The following is a 20,389-nucleotide window of genomic DNA, read 5'->3' on the forward strand; positions in this document are numbered from 1 at the left end:
AAAAAAAGGCTCCATTAACCACACTACAAAGGCCTCTACTTATTAGTATTTTAGAACAGTGGCAAAACATTTCTTGAATCTAATTATTGCTGACAAATATGAAAATTGAAATCAAAGTTAAATTTTCAGCTACAGTGCTTCATATGCCAGCCTTCTCTGACTTCGACTATTGCGTCAACACATTTATCCGTCCAATAGTTCCAGCAGAAGATGGGTTATTTTCCCTCTCCCTTCATACCGTTCCCTCTCCTCCTCCGCTCCCCTGACTCCTTCCCAGCTTGGACCCTATGTATTTGGAAGCATTAAATCTGACATTTCATCTCGCTGGCTGGCCCTGGGTAACTTTATGTTCACCTGTTGTGGACACAGAAATGAGCTGTGGAGGGTGCTGGGGAACCTGCTTCCGGCTCCCACCCCTCTCCTCCTGCCCCCAATCCCAGCCTGATTTTCTCAGATAAAAGTCATTTGACTGATTTCAAATTCCTCATGATATCAGGACAGAAAAAAAAAAAGAAAGGGGACTTGTCAACACCTTTCTTTCTTTTCCTCTATTAAGCATACTGTAAAAATCAATCCCTTTTGTCACTTCACTCTGCTTGCGAGAATGTTTAATGGATGTCAAGGGAGCTAATGATCGCTGGTAGAAAATTCATTTTAGATTTGCTATTTATAAAGTACTCAGTACTCAGGTGGGAAATTAACATGCGGCAAGGAGTGGGGCGGGGAGGGGCTGGGCTGGTAGGAGCAAGCTGGGGGCCTGCCAGGCTGGTGGTGGCTTTGTGTAGGTGGCACCCAAAGCGTCAGGGGCCAGAAGCCCATGTGCACAGAGGCCATGTGGGATCCTGCAAGAGTCTAGGCTCAGGAAACCCACAGACCTGGGCATGTTGACCTTTTTGAGCCAAAATTTTCTCAGCAATAAAATAATATCTACAACATCTACCTTACAAGGTTGTCAAAGGATTAAATAAAATATCACACATAAAACATTTACCAGTGCCTGGCACATAGTACTAGTACACGTGTAATAAATGTTAAACGTCTTTCCCCACAGCCCCATGTGGTTAGGAAGATCAGCACCGGGTGATCTCAGCTGGAAGCGGCCACTGGTGCTCACACGCGGGCCCACCTGCAAACCCGGCCTGGGGTGCCCAGGCAATCAGCTCAGCCAGCCTTTCTCAAGCTAGAGTCTACATCAGAGTCACCTGGATGGCTACTTAATACACCGATTGCTGAGACTGGGGGGCCTCATCTTGAGGTTCGGAGCCAGCAGGGCTATGGTGAGGCTCAAGAACGTACATTGGTAACAAGTACCTAGGGGACGTTGGTGCTGCCGGCCAAGGGCCACACTTCAGAACCACAGAGATACACACACCAACTGAACGATCTCCCTGAAATGCTAGTGCCGTGCTGTTTCCCAGGCCTGGTCACTCTTCCCCTCCTAGTACCTCCTAGATTGACAGATGGAACAAGTCCTTCCCTAGCCCTGACCTCAATCCAGGACAGGACGCAGAATTTTGAAGCAAATCACTGAATGCGAGTTAATCCCCTCCCAAATTTTACCTCACTGGTCAAGCAGAAGAGGCAAGTGCGGAGGTTAATTTTCTGCTTTTCTTCATTGTGTAACCAGGCCTCAGTTTTCCCTCCCTGTGTGCAATTGGTTCCTCTGGGGCTCAGATGGGTGAACTTTGCTCCTCCCGGCACACGCACCCGTACCCCCAGCTCTCTCAGTCCTACCTGGAACTCCAGCTCTGGTCGGCTCCACCCTTCACCTCTCTTCTAGCTTGTCCTTTTCCTGGGCTTCCCTTGGATGCTTCTCTGTTATATTTGGATTAACTGCAAATCTCCTTTGATTACTCACTCTCTGTTGAAACAGACAACCTGTTGCCACGTGTTTGATTGTTGAATCTCAGGGGAGCTCCTGCCTGTAATGCAGCCAGTTACAGCACACTCAGCACTGCACACAGGCGTCGAGCTGCTAATTCATTGTCTAAGAAGTTGCTTTCAGTTTCTGATTTTTCAATAACAAGCTTCTCACCAAGCCCTTAAGCTGTGGAAATAAGCCAAAAACTGCTTTTCTGGTCATTTACATAAACATAAGCAGATCAGGAGGGAGGAATGGCAATAGTGTTACATATTATTCCTAGGGCTCTGGAAGTCCTGGAGAAGACAGACCATCAACCTTGCAGGTCTGGAAAAGCGCAGTTGGAAGTAGGCTGGCTTGCAGGAAACCGGACATCAAGGCAGATGATAAATCCTGAAATTTCTCCTGACGCCCCGGCTGCTGCTTGCCGAGGCTCGGTGGATATTCTGGGCACCAGCAAATTGTCCTGTCAGCAAACCGCTCCCTCAGCTGCATCTTGTTAAGGAGATTGTCACTCATTACCTACACCCTCTGATGTGGCATCTCGTCACCTGGGACAGGTAAGGGAGAGGCCCCAGGAAACCCACCCAGGAGCCAGAGCCCTGGGGGAGGGAGCTCAATCTCCAGAAAGGATGTAGGTTCAGGGCCTTACCCATAATAGATGCTCAAAGGAGAATTTTCTGGCCTGTGGGCTACTTCCAACCACGATCTATTTCTTTCTCCCTATATTCATTCTCTCTCTTCCCCAACTCCCTCCCATGCCCCCTCCAAATATAGGTTTTACAAATAACCCAATGAGCCAGAAATAGAAGCATTCCTTTTTTCCCCCTGCCAAATCATAAACATCCTCATTAACATGTAAATAAACAGGCTATTAAAACTTCTACCTTTTAGATACTGATTCCAACCAAGCTATTTCCTTTATATTCCTAATACTTATGGGCAAAAGGTGGGATGCCTGATAGAAAAAGAAAAAATGGCCAATTTAAATTTGAATTTCAAAAAAATAACATTTCTTATTATCATATGTGCTGTACATAATACAAAATCATTTGTTTATCTGGAATTTAAATTTATCTGGTGTCCTGGACTTTTATTTGCTAAATCTGACAACCCTAGCAAAAAAGAATGTATATTTACTTACATTGTAAGTAAATGTATGTACATATTTATATGGTTACATACAACCCAGTTTCCTTGGTGTAGGAGGTTTGGTGGGTTTTTCTACAGTGGGTACAAGTGAGTGAAAAAGAGGCTCCTCCCACTAGGCGTGGCCATGACCTCTGCTCACTTTTAACTCCTTAGTGCCCAGCCCTAGGAGTGGCCCTGCCAGCAAGAGCTCCCTCCACTTACTTGCACAGCCTGATGTCTTTAAGTCAGTGGGTTTCAAACTTTGCTGTGAATCACCCGAAGGGCTTTTTCTTTCTTTCTTTCTTTTTAAGAGGCAGTCTCCAGTCCAGGGTCTCACTATAGCCTCAAACTCTTGGGCTCAAGCAATCTTCCTGTCTCAGCCTCCCAAACAGCTGGGACTACAGCACACAGCACCACCCCTGACTGATTCATCTTTTTTTTAATAGACAGGGACCTGCTATATTTCCCAGCCTGGTCTCAAACTCCTGACCTCAACCTCCACCATGGCCTCCCCAAATGCTGGGATTATAAGTATAAACCACCATGCCCAGCCCTGAAAGACTTCTTGAAACACAGATTGTTGGGTGTAGTCCTCTGCTTTCTGGTTCAGAGACTGTGCTTGGATAGCCAGGATCTAATGCCACCATGTGTCAATAATGCTCCCTGTTTTCCTAGGGCAGGTTAGAATTGGGGTCCCCACAGAGGCTTAGTGTAAAAACAGTGGGTTAGAGTAGGTTTCAAAACACTTCTGCTCTCCTTTTTGTTTTTTGAACGAATGTCAGATTTATTTTTTAAAAGGTCTGAAGTGAAGCAACATTTGTACGTATTTATGGGGAATGTGACATTCTGGTACGTGTACAGGACGTGAGATCATCACGTCGGCATCTTGGGGTATCGTCACCTGCAGCACTGACCATTTCTGTGTGTTGGAATCATTTCAAGTCCTCCCTTCCAGCTATTTTGAAATATACAAATACACAATTTCATCTTGGTTAATGGTAGCCACCCTATTCTGCTGGCGTTGTTCTTTTTTGTCTTTCCCTGGCCTTATTATTCCATTGCCCTCAACATCAAAATGAGGATGTACCATGTTGATCTTGCAGAAGGGACATTCCCAGCGGAGAGCAGCACTGCAAAAATACAGAGCTGGGGGGCCATGTGGCAAAGTTAGGAGGGGAGTGCTGGAGACAGAGCCAGGGAGAGAGGCTGGGTCGCAGGTGACTGTGTCAGGGAGGCCCAGGCACCAACACCTGTCCTATCAGCAACCCCCAGAAAATTCTGGCTTTAAATTTTCCAAAATGTATTGAGTGACAGAAGTTTCCACAAACGTGATTCAGTTAAACATGAAAAGTACATTCCAAGGATGTTTAAATATCCCATTTTACAGATGAGGAAAATAAAGGCTTGGAAAAGTTAATTCCTAAAGTTAGAGTTAATGATAAGACTGGGATGAGGCTAAGATACTGAGTTGCTGTGGAAATCAATAAATATATTTCATGTAGATATTCTCTTGTAAACTGTAAAGGTAAGACTATCCCTTTGTACTTCCTGAAACAACCAATGCAAGAAAAGAGTAGGCAGTGAGCTCGGGTCATGTCCAGGAGATGGTTTTAAATGGCAGGACTGGAAACAGAAAAAAAAAGATGAGAAAATGGTAAGGATAGATCACATTATATTTTTAAAAATCAGAGAAAAGAGAATGGCGTGAGGAAGAGTGATTAATACTGCAGGGAATCCTCTGGTTCCTCGGCTCTTCCCCCCATTACACAAGCAACTAGTTCAGCTCTTTTTTGCTTTCTTGTAACGCCAGCGGTTCAGAGGACACACACACGTGGACCTGGGCATGCGTGTGTGCAGACACACACTGTTCCGCTCAGGGAAAATGAAAGCTAGCAAATGCAAACTCCTTCAACATCCTGCCACCATGCTGAAAAATTTATCTGCATCCATCCTGTGCCAAGGACAGCTAATGATCTCTTTTTTTCTTTTCATTTGTGTTCATGGTAGTAAAACATGCATAACATGAAATTCACCATTTTTACCATGCTAAGGGTACAATTCAGTGGCGGGAGTATATTGATGAGGTTCTGTAACTATCACCCCCATCCACTTCCAGAATTTTCTCATGATCCCACATGAAAATTCTATGCCTGGTACCTAACTCCTTGTCCCACCCCTCCCGCCAGCCTCTGACATCAGCGGTTCTCAACCTGTGGGTCGCGACCCACAGGAACTGTATTAAAGGGACGTGGCATTAGGAAGGTTGAGAACCACTGCTCTAGATATTTTGCATTAATAGAATTATACAGTATTTGCCCTTTGGGGCCTGGTTTATTTCACTTAGCATAATTTCAAGATTCATCCATGTTGCAGTATGTATCAGAATTCCCTTCCTTTTTAAGGCTTCCTAACACCCGTTGTACGTATCTGCTACATTTCATTTATTCATCCTGGATGGACACTGGGCTGTTTTTCTTCAACTACTGTGAATAATGCAGCTGTGAACACCATCAAAACCTGTCTGAGTCCCTGCTTTCCATTCTTGTGGATGTACAGACATCCAGGAGCGGAACTGCTGGGTCCTGTGGTAATTCTATGTTTAGCTCTTTAAGAAACCACCAAACTGTTTCCACTGCGGTTTCATCACTTTACATGCCAATGACTGGTGAACTTGAAAAACCACAGTTAGATGCCACAAAGCGGGTGGCAATGCCATAACTATATGTGTGTCCTGTGTCTTGTATCTCTTAATATTCATCCCCCCCACCCCTTTGCATGGGGATAGGGCCCCTGAACTTGTCTGAGCGTGTGCTTACCGGGGTGGACAGGGAGTTCCCCACGCAAGCTTGCATCTAGACATGATAATGTGACTATGTTCTGGCCAAGAGGAGGTGAGCAAGGATGCCACTTGAGGGCCTCCAGGAGCTGCCTGCGGGGACAGTGCACAGTGCATGGCATGCTGTCCCTTCTTCCTCCTCAGTCCCTCATCCCGCTGCCTGGCCCACAGATGCTGCCATCTGAGACCACAGAGCAAAGCCACATGCAGCCTGCCCAAAGGACAGGAAGGCCTGGGGCCCTGCACTCAGGGAACACGTCACCAGCCATGAACAGATGAAATACAGCATTTCGATTACCAGAGAGAGACAAGCTGTCTTATTTAAGCCACTTTTACTGCATATTTCTTGTCATTTGCAGCTGGATTCAACTATAATGGGTATTCTCGAGTACTTTTCTCCTCCCTTGCTTTAAAGAGTAATGGAATCAGTCTTCCACCTTCTCTTCGAGAGACTTGTCCCTCTACCTGTGCTCAGGATCTGCCCCCCTTCCATCCACTCATCCTCCCCCAGGGCCTCCCGCGGCCTTGCTGTGTCCTCGGTCCCTTCTTCTGCCCCTGTCCATCGGCATTCACGGAGCCTTTCCCATCTCACAGCAGCAGCAGCAGCAGCGTCCTCTCAACCCGCGATCCCTGGCGTCCTTCTGCTTTCTCCTTTTATTTTTAATACAGAAAACCTTTTGAAATATCATGCACGTTTTCTAACTCCACTTCCTCATCTCCCACCCTGTTCTCCCCAACAGGATAGAAGATATTCTTGTGACTAAGTATAATCTCCCTCGATCCTTTAAAAGCATTTCCCACTGCTAATATCCACACTTTTCCCAAACTGAGATCCTTTGACCTCCATGGCCTCAAGCTCTCCTGATTTCTAGTGTACGTTTTTCGCTGCTCCTTAATACTCCGCTTCCCCAGATCCCTTCTCCTCCCAACCTTTAAGTGCAGTTCTCTGCCCTCATTTTATGTACTCTCTACTCTCCCTGGGTAATTAACTGTATCTGTGTTGGAGACCATCTTTGTGGAAGCTCTGATATTTCTCCAGAGTTTATGGTAGGGCTCCTGGTTACCCTATCGTGACTCAAATGGTGCTCATTACCATCTCTCTAAAACCCATCTCTGAGCCGCAGAAACCAGAAGGCTGTTCCCTTTATCATGGATCACCCTGTCCCTCCTCCATCTGCAAGGCTTAGCCCTCTATCTCCTCCACAATTCTCATGTAACTCCTTGGCTCCCCATCTCTGCAACTCCCATCCCCACAAGGTCATGCCCAGTTGGCTTTGCAGCCTCTAGGAAGCGCCCTACCCCCAATTCACTTCCAATACCATAGCGAGGGTGGCACTTCCACATTTTTGACTAACCAAAATTATGTCATTTAACCACTAAAACTGCAAAAGCCCTTCAATGCACCCTCTTCCCTCAGCATAGAATCTTCGATAGGAACCATTCTAAGTCCAACCTCTGCCTACCTGTCTACTTAAACCTCTTGTCTTTCGACCTACCTCCCCTCACCCCTTACAAATGCACACAGTCTGGCCAATTCAATCCCGAATTCCTACCGTGATATCTTGTCCGTAGACTTTGGCCTACACAGTTTCCTGTGTAACACGCGTCTCTCCTCTCGCCTGGTTAAATACACTCGCCTTTGTCTCTTTACCACATTTTCCTTCCAGAATAATACTCTTCTGACCTGAAAAATCTCCCAAATGCTACCATAGCAAACACGACTTGATTTTATCCCAGCACTTACCACACTAAAATGAGTTGTCTGTTTCGTTGAGTGTAAGAACTATATCTGCCTTGTTGTTTATGCCTAGTACACACAGGGTCTGAATAAGTAATTCTGCAATGGATGAAATATAAGTGTAAGTAAGAATTTGCCCATACCTTCAGATGTCTTCTGTTGCTTTTTTATCATGAATTTTAATGATGTGGAGATGACACGTCTATATAATTTGGACTTGACACAAAGCTGATAACAGGGTCCAAAAGTAATCTCAATGGCCTTAAATATTGGACATAGGCTGCAATAAAATTTCAAGCATTTAAAAGAAACATTTAATGAAATTTAACTGTAAACCAGGATAGGAGAGTTCTTGTGCAACAGATTATTTTGTGAGAGGAAATGTGTACAATCTCAATATAAGCCAATGGTGTGGTATGTCCAAAAAAACCCAAAGAAGCTAACACAATAATTGAGTGAGCCTATATAATGGTAAAGTCCAAAATTTGCTTAGTAATGGTCCATGCCCCAGTTTGCCAACCAGATTATTTGCAGAAGAGTCTGCTCCTATAATACCTTTTTTTTTTTTGTTCGGGGCTGAGTTTGAACCCACCACCTCTGGCATACGGGGCTGGCACCCTACTCCTTTGAGCCACAGGTGCCACCATCTTACAATACCTTTTAAGCTAATGATTATCAAACTGGATATGTTCAGAATTCTGGTAATGATCAGGATGATTAGTGCTCTAGAAACTATTACATAGGATGGTCACAGGAAGGAACTAAGAATGTCAAGATAAGATAAATGGGGTCCAAGATAGTCACCTCTTAGAAAGAGGATCACACAACATTACTCGTATCCTGATAGTGTTACGGGGCCAAAGTTAGGACAGTCAAGTTTTTGCTCTACATAAATTCATTAGAATTGCATTCAGTGGTAAGTAACAGAAACCTAATTACATGGACATTTTTTCCGTACAAGGGATAATGAGTCTCTCAAAAGTGGTACAACTGCTATGTCATCTTGAACCTGAGCTCCTTCTATTAGATTGATGCATATAAAATTGTCTAGACTCAGTGATTTTTGATGCACCAAAACAGCAGATCCATGTGGTTTAACCTAAAAGCTTCCTTCTCTGCCATTCTTGACGTGTGTTCTTTGTCCTGTTCTCACATTGGCTCCTCCACCTCCAGGCAGGGGTCCTAGGCTTCCAGTCAAGAAAGAACAATGACAAAAACCAAAAAGGACAAACCATCTGACCGCAATCCTTAACCCCCCAGCCAGTAATCCCGTGGTTGCCACCTGTTGGCCTGATGACATTACAGGACCATGCCCTGCTATAAGGGACTCTGGGAGGTGTTATAAATGGCCCATTGCTACCATGACAAAATTTTGAGTGCAGTTTGTAAAGAGAGAGCGTAGAATTGATAGGGAGGAGGCATCGAAAGTGTCTGCCCGAATAGCAAATTGTCCTCTATCACCTACAAAAAAGAGTTTTCACATCATTTATTCTTACCTAAACCTGCACAACAGAATCACCTGTTGTTCTGTCAAAATAGAAGTGGCCTTGCCTTATTCCAACCTATTCCTGGGAAGTTGCTCATAACCATCTCCAGGGGCAAACCAGGTGGGCAGCCAGAATGAGAAGTGTCTGGTAACTAGAAATCTCTGAAAATTTTGATCAGAAATTAGTGAACATCATTCAGGTCATATTATTGCCTTTGGAGGGGGACTGGGCATGTAAAATTCTCTTGACTCTAGAGTCTGTGAAAATGCCTTTGGATTTGATGATTGAAATATCTTGACCTTGAACAAGGCTTTAACTGTGGCAAAGTAATGAAAAAATAATGATAAGGCATTTAGAGCCTTCTATTAAGAAGCTTTCGAGGAAAGGAAAGGAGAAATACATAACAATTAATTAACTCTTATTTGTTTTAAGAATTAGCAGAATGGTTTATCCGACTATGGAAGTTCCTGTATGGCCAATTGCATGAAGAGAAAAGCTGTCAATTAATCCTTTCCACGTCTGGGCCACATTTGCTCTGGGTTATACAGGAGGAGAGTCAGATGCCCCAGTGGCTTCCTCTGTGGAAGAAGAGAGAGAGTAGATTTGGAGAAACAAATACTCAACCCCTTCATCTCCTGCAAGTAAACAGATCTGTCCAGCTACTTTCCTATTCTCCCAGCTCCATCCTTCCTTGTTCCTGTGGTTCCCTCTCACACCAGCACTCACCCAGATGGGGACAAAGGCTCTTCCCCTCTGCCCCACCGATCTGATCAGTTCACCACTGCAGTGCCTATTTTCTGCTCTTGGGTAAGTTTGGCCTGAAATGTTGAGCTACACAAATACTACTGCTTGGGGGCCTATAACATACTGTTTATCACTGATCCTAGCTTGGAGGCTTTACTAATATGTGAGTCAAAAAAAGAAAAGTTTTGGCAGAAAAGATGAGTTGAATGTGTAACAAGATGACTTTAGAAGGGTACGTTGTGAGGTCAGGCTCTTGCGTACATGGGGGAAAGGCACGGGTATAGCATAAGGAAGGGCTGGGTTATCAACACGCACAATGTATTACTGTAAGTCAACAGAGTGATGTGGCTGCTGAAATGCCTAGGGGGATCTCAGGCCTTCCTCCCTCCCACTCCTTCTTTCCCTCTCCCTTCCTCCCGTGCATAAACAAGGAGTGTCCCATTTGCCCCAGGTACTGTGGTAGGAGTGCTAGGACTATAAAGGTAAGGACGTCAGTCCCTGGCCTCCTGGAGCCCACAACCTGGTAAGGGGAGGCAGACATGGAAACAAGTCACCACCCTAACATGCTGCGGATATGAAGAGCAAAAAATGACCAAGGGCAATGGAAGCACGTGGAAGGAGGGAGTAAAGGAGATATCAAAGGGTACGGAGATGGAATTTTGTCCGGAATTATAAAAAACATTTTCAAGGCAAACAAGGGCAGGGTGGGCCCAAGCATGGGATGAAGGAACAGTGGGCACCCCTGTGCTAAGGGGGGGAAGGGCGGCAACACCCGAAGGGTCGAAGGATCAGGGAGTACAGCAGTCCCCAAGTTACAAGCATCTGACTTACATACAACTCATATGTCTAACAGGGGCGATTACAAGAAGTCTTCAAGTAACAAACTTGATGACTAATGTACAGCTCGCACTCATGAATGGAGGCTATTACAGGTAACAGGGAAACAGCTCTTCCAACTTACAGAAAAATTCAACTTAGGACCAAACCTGCAGAACCTATCTCGTTTGTAACCTGAGAACAGCGGTATCCTGAGTTTGTCACTTGGATTTGGGACCAGGAGAGGCCACATCTTGTAACACACCGGGCTCCTCAGAACACACAGGCAGAAGATGACTTTGAGACAAATGCAGAGTCACCGGGATAACTTTAGAGAACAATCAACGCCCTTTCTGTGGACGGTCATATAGAAAACAGGAGGAAAACCTCGGAATGTTTAATCTAGTGAAGAGGAGATTGGGGAGAGAAAGGGAGGTTTCAAATATTTGAAAGCAGCCATGTGGCAGAAAAATGCGACCTGTCCTGTGGGTAGTAGAATCAGCAGCAATCATGATATTATACTACTGGGTAGTGTTTACTGAGCCCTCACTATGTGCCACGTGGTATCCAAATACTTTATCTGCATTAAGTGACTTAACCCTTACGGTAGCTTTACCAGGTAAGTCCTGTAAATATCTCTACTTTGTTGAAGAGAAGACTGAATTACCAAGAGGTTGATTCAGCAGCCACAGGGCTCAACTAGGAAATGGCAGAGCCAGGGTCTGGACCTAGACAGTCAGGCTTGGGGCAATGACCCTTCAGATCCAGGACAAATGGTCAGGACCTAGAAGAAGGCAGATATTTCTCCTTTCCCCACCTCTTCCCCTTCCTCCTCTTCCCAACTTCCAAGAAGGTGCCCCAGACTATCTGAAGAGACGGAGTCCCCATTATAGGAGACTCAAGAGGCTGAGGACATATGCGGCTGTGCTGTCAGAGCTCAAAGAGAGGAGTTGAAAGAAAGCATCTGAAGGTCCCGCCACACCTGTGCTGACTATGATTGGTGGACTGTCCAGCACAGTGGTGTGAACACTCCAGGGAGCCAGGTGGGAGTGTGGGTTGCCCATGAACCTGGAGGGTAGCTGTGCTGCACACCTGCCTCTCAGACCTGCTGACTCTATCAGAAAACAAACAAGTTTTCATTCCTGGATACACTGTGAGAGCTGCCCTCGCTGGCCGGCTGGAGCCAGCACCACTTCTGCCCTAACACACAAAGCTGCAAAACTGCCTTGGAGGTTGTGACTGTGAGCCTTTATCAACCACGAGAAGGAGAGCAGTGGAAGCCTTTATCAACCATTCTTCCCTGGTCTTATCTAAAGGTGCCTGGGTAACCGATTCCGGGAGGCAGGGAAGGAAGACAAGTGGAAGAGAAATACACAATTCTCACACCTGAGGCGGGGACTGGCTGCTAAGGCTCGCCATTGCTCACCCTTGCTGAGGACTCTCTGATCTGGTGGAACGCACACCGTCTTGACTCTCAATCAAATGCCTTCTGAAGTTCTCTTGTAGGAAGCCTTAAGGATGGATCAATTAAGTCATTATTATTCCTCATTCCCCCTCCCTGAAGCACTGTGACTAGTGAATCCTTTCTTCCATTCTAAGGATGCTTTCTAGGTAAATAAATGCATGCGTATACACGTGCAAATATCACACAGATGATGCAGTGTGTGGTGGCTGTGCACACACACCACGACATCTTCTGACTCTCTGCCTCTGGCTGTGATGCTGTCTGTATTCTTAGCTTCCTGCAGGCAGAGGCTGGTTCTGAGTATTTTCTTTCAGCACCACTACCTATCAATAACTATACTCAAAAAGACTATTTGCAGAATTGCCAAATGTTGAACTTGGAATGAAATGTGAAAATCTTTTAGTCCAACTGCTTTATTTTAGAGTGAGAAGACTGAGGCCCCCCTAAAGGATGTGCCCTCCCCCAAGGTCATAGAACATTTTCAGATGGTTTGAGAAGTGTATTTTCAATCTGGCTGCAGACGGAGCCCTCTTGGAGAGCTTTTAAAGATATCAGGGTAGGGCCCCAACTGAAGAAATTCTGATTAAACTGGCCTGTGATAGGATACAGAAATTGGTGTTTTTGTAAAGCTCCCCAGACAATTCTATGGTACATCAAGTTTGCAAACCATTGGCTTAGAGAGGGAGAGTATCGCGAACAGGTATAAATGCAGACTGAACCTGAAGACTTTTCTGATTTTTGAGATAGGGTCAGAAGGTGGATAATTGCTGTAGGCTGCTGATCTTAGAAGAGTCCTGGGTCCATGAGAAAGGTAATTAGCTGCTCTTGTGCATGAGTAAAGCTAAGGATAGCTTCATGAAATGCAGACAGCAGCCTTCAGGGTGTAGCTCTAGTGCACAGGTCAATGTAAGGGAAGCTTCTTTTCCTCTGGGCACATAGACCTCAAGACACAGCCGATGAATGAAAAGAAGGTGGGTGCACAGGGGAACAGTTACACGTGTGATGTCCCAACATTGTACAGAGAACAAAAAATTCCTTCAGCTAATGATGTATTCCCCCTACTCCGGCAACCCTAAATCAGGTGTGATGAGCAGGTAGCAGATAAAAGGGGTTCTCCAAAGGGAGTTTATCTTAGATCTACCCTGAAATAAGAATCCCTCGTAGAGGTCAAATGAACAGCACGCGTCCGACAGAGGAGCTGTCTCGGGGAAATTCTTCCCTGGTCTTATCTACAGTGTTCTCCCTTTATCTTCTCGCCCTCTAGTTCTGTGTAGGAGGTGGGTAGGCCAGACAGGTGGCAGTAGTGTTAAGAATCAACCGATAATTCAAATGACACAGGACAGTGGTCACAGGGAAATTAACTCACACCAGCTTTCACCATCCTGCTTGTAACCAGAGGCACCTCTGACGTCCATGAGGCCCTTTCTGGCAGTGGGGAATGTGGAACAGCAAAGGCAGCAGCTCCGATCCACCGTAACACAGAGCTAAGATGTGAACATCCTCCCCTGGGGCTCCCTGGCTCCAAATCAGGATGGAGGGCTAGTGACGTGCTTGTTCTCCCAGCATCGTTCGCACAGGAGACCAGAGACTGTGTCATGGAATCTTTACCCTTGCTCCTGGAGCTCCTGTTGGGGCTTTCAATTTAGTACAAAGGAGAACAAGCTGAGCCAAATCTGTGAGACTGCTCTAGATCTCTGGGCTCACCCAGCAGTTTTTAAAAGTCACTGTTGTATTCCCAGAAACCAAACAATGCGAAAATCTAGTAGGTGCTCAGTGAGCCTGTGCTGGTACCTGGACCAATGGAGAAACCAAGAGCTGGACTGGAGTTCGGGCTTGGTGACCATTTCAAGATGAGCCGATGAAGCACCGCTGGAGCCTGAACCAGTGGTTTTCTGACCAGTCTTATATTAGCACAAAGCACAATACTCTCATAGAAGCTAACAACAACAACAAAAAAAATCAAATTTGGTAACCGAAGATGTCCTCACGAACAGAGCTGAAGCACGTGTTTTCCAATATTTGATTTCCGAGCCTGACAGTCTCTCTTGAAATACTCTCTTCTCAGCCCCGAAAATGTGAATCTTTGTTGGTTTGTTTTGCAGTTTGCAAATGACTTACAGAGTTCTTCTGGTAGGGTTTCTGTTTTTCCTCTTGCAAATAAACAAAAGGCCATTTCTCTCAAATGTCTTAAGCAGGAGAGGTTCTGTGATTTTCTGTCATGATTTTGAAAGGAGGAGAAAAGGAGGGGATGATAGAAAGAAGAAGAAAAAAAAAAACAGAAAGAAGCGGAATATAGAAGCTGAGAAAAAAAGCAGGAAAGGGCCAAAGATAAACTGGATGTGGGAAATGAGAGTGTCAGGGCCTCCAAACCGCTGAAGACTGTGCATTCAGTAGGATCCTGGAGCTGCTCACTGGGGAGGGCTGCACTGGCCCAGGGTCTGCTGGGCCCTCCCCTGTTCCACCAGGTCCCCACGGCCTCAGGGCTCCTTGTGAACTGGAAGGCAGACTCCCTCCTCCTCCTGGGCAAGCCTGCATGTGCAGCGCAACCCCTCCGAGCTTGACCTAGATCTGTCAACTGATCAATTACTTTTCCCATAGAGGAGCAGGAAAAACGAAAGGAAGAAACAAAAAGGGAAAGAGAAAAAGGGAAAGTGGAGAAGAGAGAAGCAGGGGAGAGGGGGCAGAATAAGAAAAGGAGGGAGGGAGGGAGGAGGAGAGGAAAGTGGATTCACTCCCGTGTCTTTTAAATTTAATCACTAGCATAGCAAGAACAGGCTTAATCCAGGAGAGTGCGCACGCACACACACACACACACACACAAAGAAATTCAAAGCTGTCAGAGGTCACTGACCTGAATCATCGTCACAGCAGGGGCGAGAGCTCTCTTTCTCCCACCCTTTGCCAGGGGAGGTTAGAGCTGATTTTTGTCATTGAAACACCTACCTCTTCCTTCGTTCACCCCAGGGCTCCCCTCCACCATTCACACCTCTCCCAGGCAGAATCCTCCTTCACACAGGGGTGGGAGCGTGCTCCCTCCAAGTTCCTGCTACAGCCCCTCTGCCAACCCCAGTGTCCCTTTCCTGTGGAATAAAACATCTGCCCCCAGGGCAGAGGAGACACTGGGAAGACCGCCGGGGGTGGCACCCTCTGTCCAACCCTATCCAACCTGTATGCCGTCGACTTCCTTATGTTTGCATGCTTCATTTTTTATGTTTAACTTGTTTTATTGAATTTCAAATGACTATAGACATAAAGTAAACATGTAAAAAGACAATAGAGCAGAAAGAAAGTAAACTGCATAAATACGACAGTCTCAGCATGGAGTTCCACTTAGCGCCACATGTTCGAGTGTTACGAGCATTAATGACTCCTTACAACACCCAGGGGAGTCCCTCCCCGGCCTACCGGGCAGGTGGGGAGACAGGCTCACAGAAGGAAAAGAGTTTTCCCGACAAAAACAGAAGGGAAATTTGAGCTCAGATGTACATGGTCCCCACCGAACTGCGGTCAGGTCTCTAGCATGGGCTTGAAACCTGGAGCCCATGCACGTCGAGTATTTTTAGAGAGGCTGTAGGACCTCTGTGAGGCTACATGAAAAGCAGAAAGCAATATGCTTTTTTTTTTTTTCATCTTTAGCACGCTAGTTTGTGAGCAGATGCAAGCCCTGAGCTCCAAGCAGAACCCCTGGGAAAAGAGCCCAGTCCCTGACCCATTTGCTCCATCCAGAGTATACATCCCCGTTACAGCCAAAGCCATGCGAGTCTCTCCACCATGTGTTTCTTGCACATGCCAAAATCACATGTCCCATGTTGATTCAGAAATTCTGCCACTTCCTGGGATATTGAATGAGCTCACGTCATGCCCAGGGATACACTGTGGCTACAGCCAACCCCAGTTTGTTTGGCCCATCCATGGAAGCACAAGCTGGAAATCTCCCAGGGAGTCGACAGAAGGCAACCAAGCCTGGAGCACCTCCAGCAAGGGACCAACAGGGACACTTGGAGACACTGTTTGGGACCCCATAATTAATACCAGCACTGCAGAAGCAGCTTACTGAGGGAGAACAGAAGTTAGGGGCCACGCATCTCGGATGATAAGAAGGGGTGCTTAGGCTTATATTCGGCTTTCCATAAACCAAAAAAGGAAAAGTCAAGACCAGGGTCAGGCTTTGCTCTTGGTAATGCAAGCTGTGATTTTTAAGAATGGTGTTCAAGTAACCAGGTCAGAGCTGGGACTCTCTGGCACCTTTGAGCAAATGCCCAGAAGACAGTCACTGTTGATGTGGTGACCCCAGCAGGAAGGTGGAGGTGAGCAGGATTCCTAGTGTCATGTGCGCCTTCCCTGCAACATGCCTGGAGTCGGCAGCTCCATGCAGGGCAAGCAGGTTCCGAGTGGGAAGCTCCTCTGCCTCCTACTTACACTGGCACACTTCCAAGTGCCTGCCATGCCTCCATCAGGCCCAGGGCCCTGTTTCCCAAACCGAATTTTCCACTTTGTCAGTAAACATTGTTATGGTCTCATCTGCCTCCCTCACAGCTCAGGCATTGCCCAGCTCAGGCTGTTCCTGGCACCAAATGTTTACTGGTGCACGGCAGGAACTTGGCTGGTCTGCCCAGCTGAACGGTGCCCATGTCCTGGGCGTCCAGCAGAGAGGAGTGTGAACTTAGCCCAATCTCTTTTTTCTTCTACTCTGCCATGTCCGTGTCTCAGGCAAGCAGATATGTTGATGTGGGATGTGAGGAGATGAGAAAAAGTTAGAGAGGAACCCAGCCAAGCCAATCGGAAGGTGTTAAAAGGAACAATAATCCTTCGAAGGAGAAATGGTCGAGTTTCTAGAAAGAGAAAGCTGCAGCAAAACCAGCCATTCCTTTTCCAGCCTCTCAGTGGCAGAAGGTGGGCGGTGGGTGTGCTGAAAAGGACAGCACCTAATCCTGCTCCCTGGCACCTGTTCCCAGGAAAAAGGTGCCTCTAGTTAATCAACCCTGGTGCGTCTTAGGGCCAGAGCCCTGGGGAGCTAATCACCCCACCCTCTAGCGTCACTAATCAGCGTTTATTCCCTCAGAAACTCCCTCCCCCTCTAAGCTGGATCATGGCTGCTGGTTGGCTAGGGGTAGGGGAATAGATGAGGGAGGGGCCCACAACCTGCCACTAGCACCAGACACCTTTTCAAGAGGCTGGAAACACAGGAAGTAGCAGCTCTAGGAAGAGCCAGCTTAAAACAAAAACAGAGGAGAAGAAAAAACTGCCTTAGAATGTGTCCTGCATCCTAACTAGTCCCACTGGGTCAAAGCAATAGGGGTGGATTATTGCAGGCAAGGCCCGGGCTGCCTCAGTAATTCTGTAAGTTTGATAAGAGATAGCTGGCAGGCACCGGCTCTCCTCCCCTGCAAGAGAAAACAGACATCACCTTTGCCGGGTTCGACTGCCATGTGGTATGAGGGTCTTTGGGGGTCATTCTGCCTTGAAATTGGGAAGCCTCGTTCTATCATGACACACGGAAGCCTATTCAGGGCTGAGTAGCACAAATAAGGGCATAACTTCTCTTAGGAAATTCAGGATCTGGTAGGATGCGAAGAGGTTTGAGATATTCCTGCCACCCCCACCCCAACCCCAGGAGAAAAAACGAGACCACAAATCAGATTTCCGCCCTGAAGAAATTTGCACTACCACTTTCTACTCATTTATTCAGGGATGATTCAAAGTATGAGCAAATATTATGCTTCCCTGCATTTATTCTGATGAAAAAAACCCCTCATGTATGCTAATTTATATGTAAATTCAGTATGGCCCTGGGGCTCCTGGCATGCAGCCAGTGGGGGGCTGTTGATGGTGGAAGTTGGGTCACTGTCTCCAGTTTAATGTTATAGATAGAAGACAGATCTGAGGACAGATGGGAATTACTGAGGGGTTGGGACCCTCCTTCTCTCTACCCTGACCCCTCACTCCACCCCTAGTTAGTTTGTGTTTCTGCTGTCAGCTCCACAGAAGCTGTTGCCCTGAATATGCCTGGCCCTGACTCAGTTTCCCCACTGCCAGTGTCAAGGCTGTGCTCTCCATGCACAGAACAAGCGGGGTGCACACACATGCACGCACACACACGCTGGTGCTCCACGTTATATAAGACGAATCAATCAAGGATGCCTCCAGGCTGACTCCCTTCACTCCTAACACCCACCAATGCCCCAGGGAGAGGAGAGAGATCCTGAGGCCTGTGCTCCCTGGGAATGATGCTGCAGGTGACCTCATAGGTATTCCTGCAAGATCCACTACCCTGTCATCCAGTGCAGACCTCTCACGCCCCCTTGCCTTCCTCCCTGAGCCCCAGCAAGGGTGCACACAGTCGATGCCTTCCAGCTCGGCCCCTCTGCCCACCTTATGTGACTGCACACCGCAGCCATCACGACCTCTGCCACAGGGACAGCAGCAGTGCCCCACGCCTGACCTCAGAGAGGGGTCAACAGGACTCGAGCGTGGGACTGAGTAGAGACCAGGAGAACTCTATGCTGCAGTGGGAGAAGAGAAGGAGGTGGGTGGGACTCCCCATCCTTTTTCAGTCTATCAGATGGAACTTTTCCTCTAGGAATACAACAGCACAGGTCCGAGCCTCACAACCCTCGGGAGGGCTCGGCCTAGAGAGCCCTGCGTTACCACCCCGGGAAAGTTTCTCAGCTGTCTCAATCCTTGTGAGTTCAGGCGTCTTTAATATGAAAAAGGCAAACTAGAGACCCCTAAGGACAGGGTGGGTGGGAATGAGCAGGCTAGCAGTAACTGGGCTGCTGGAAGGAACATCAGACCTAGGACAGGGTCGGGGCGGGCAGGGGGCTCCACAGTGCCCCTCATAGACCAGAGGTGGAGGCAGGTTCCAAATGCAGGGGACACCACACAGGGGCATCAAAGCACACTCAGCTGCAGCTCCAGCGCTCTGGGCTCAGCCGATAAATAAACAAAAAATTAGCATTCGACTCCCTTCAACTAAGAAAAGCTTTTCAGAATCTCAGAGTCCCTCTCCCCTCGCCTTTATCTGATTGTTATCCACACCCCCACCCATGCCACAAACACACCCTGAAACACATTAAAAACTAACAGAGTTGCCCACCGCTGCTGCAAATTGATTCATCTCTTGAAGCTGGATAGCTGACCACAACCTCACAGGAGGAACCCCATCCGTTCTAGCCTGCTTTTTCCCGTTCGCTCCTTTTAGAAGCTTTGCAAGTTCACTGGCCAATATTTAAAGTTTCCTCTCGTAATTTCTTCCCAGTCGCATAAGCAAACAGTAGCAGCTCCCCTAGCCACCCCACTGCCCTCTGAATCTGTAATTTTCCCCGTTCTCGTGTGTGCTCCGTTGTGTGTGTGTGTGTGTGCACGCGCAAGAATGTGCATGAAACCGGGGAGCCTCGCACGTAACCGCAGACCTAAAAGGAACACCAAACACATCTCACTTATGCATATACATTCCCTCATTCCTGTAGCAGCCAGAATCAAATCAATATTCTCCCCGCCTGGTCGGGAGCATGAAGTCCCAGCCATTCTGTCTGAACGCTCTCTCCTCCACCTGCAAGCCGCGCAGCCGAGCCGGCTCGGGGAGTCTGCGAGTCCCAGAAAGCACAATTCCTGGGTCTACGGTAGGCACATCAACAGCAAGCACTTACCTTGGAAGAGACACAGAGCAGCCAGCCCCGTGAAGATTGCCCAAGAGATAGAATTGTGCATTTTTGCCTGGAGGGTTTTCATGATTTTTTTTCTTCTTCTTTTTCTTCTTTTTTGTCAGATTCGTTTTTTTTCTCTTTCTTCCCTAGTAGACTGTGTTGCTCTCAAGCTGGTGTAAGGAGATTTAAATCCACTGTTTTGCTGAAGGACACAAGAAAACCGAGGGTGTGAGAGAGTCTGACTTCTCCGTAATTACCTCCACTCATACTCTGGCACTGAGACACATTGTGCAATCTGGCCCTGGACAGCCCTCCTACAAGCTGCAATCATTGGTTCTAATCCAAGGATTGACAAGAGCTACAACACAGGCGCACAGACACACACGCACTCACACACACACTCGCAGGAATCATTTACTGGGCAAATCAGGCTAGCTGATTAAAGAGACAGGAGCCTGGAGAGATAGAATGATAAATGCCACTTGGCCCCTTCTATATTACTTTCATTTTTTAAACTGACAGTGTCTGAGCCCCAAGCATCAGAAAATCCCTTTCTCCCTGGCATTCTTTGGCCTCCTGAACTTAGATTCCCTTCCCACTGGAAAAATCCCATAGCCAGGCATGGCTTACGGGAAATTTTAAAGGAACATTTTCACGCTCAGTGA

The 20,389-nt window shown here is 47.0% G+C and overlaps 1 protein-coding gene across 5 annotated transcripts in view; it reads right to left on the reverse strand.

Annotated features, from left to right (window-relative positions):
* LOC128588282 (neurotrimin) overlaps window positions 1-20,141 on the reverse strand; it is a 957,145-nt gene extending 937,004 nt beyond the window's left edge. For all 5 annotated transcript variants that reach the window (XM_053595012.1, XM_053595011.1, XM_053595010.1 and 2 more), the window contains exon 1: window positions 19,728-20,141. In XM_053595012.1, coding sequence (XP_053450987.1) covers window positions 19,728-19,809 — 82 coding nt within the window. In that variant the 5' untranslated portion in view covers window positions 19,810-20,141. The remainder of the gene's footprint in view (window positions 1-19,727) is intronic.
* Window positions 20,142-20,389: the final 248 nt, after the last annotated feature.

This window comes from Nycticebus coucang, chromosome 6, assembly GCF_027406575.1.
Source record: "Nycticebus coucang isolate mNycCou1 chromosome 6, mNycCou1.pri, whole genome shotgun sequence".
In the NCBI taxonomy this organism is placed as follows: domain Eukaryota; kingdom Metazoa; phylum Chordata; class Mammalia; order Primates; family Lorisidae; genus Nycticebus; species Nycticebus coucang.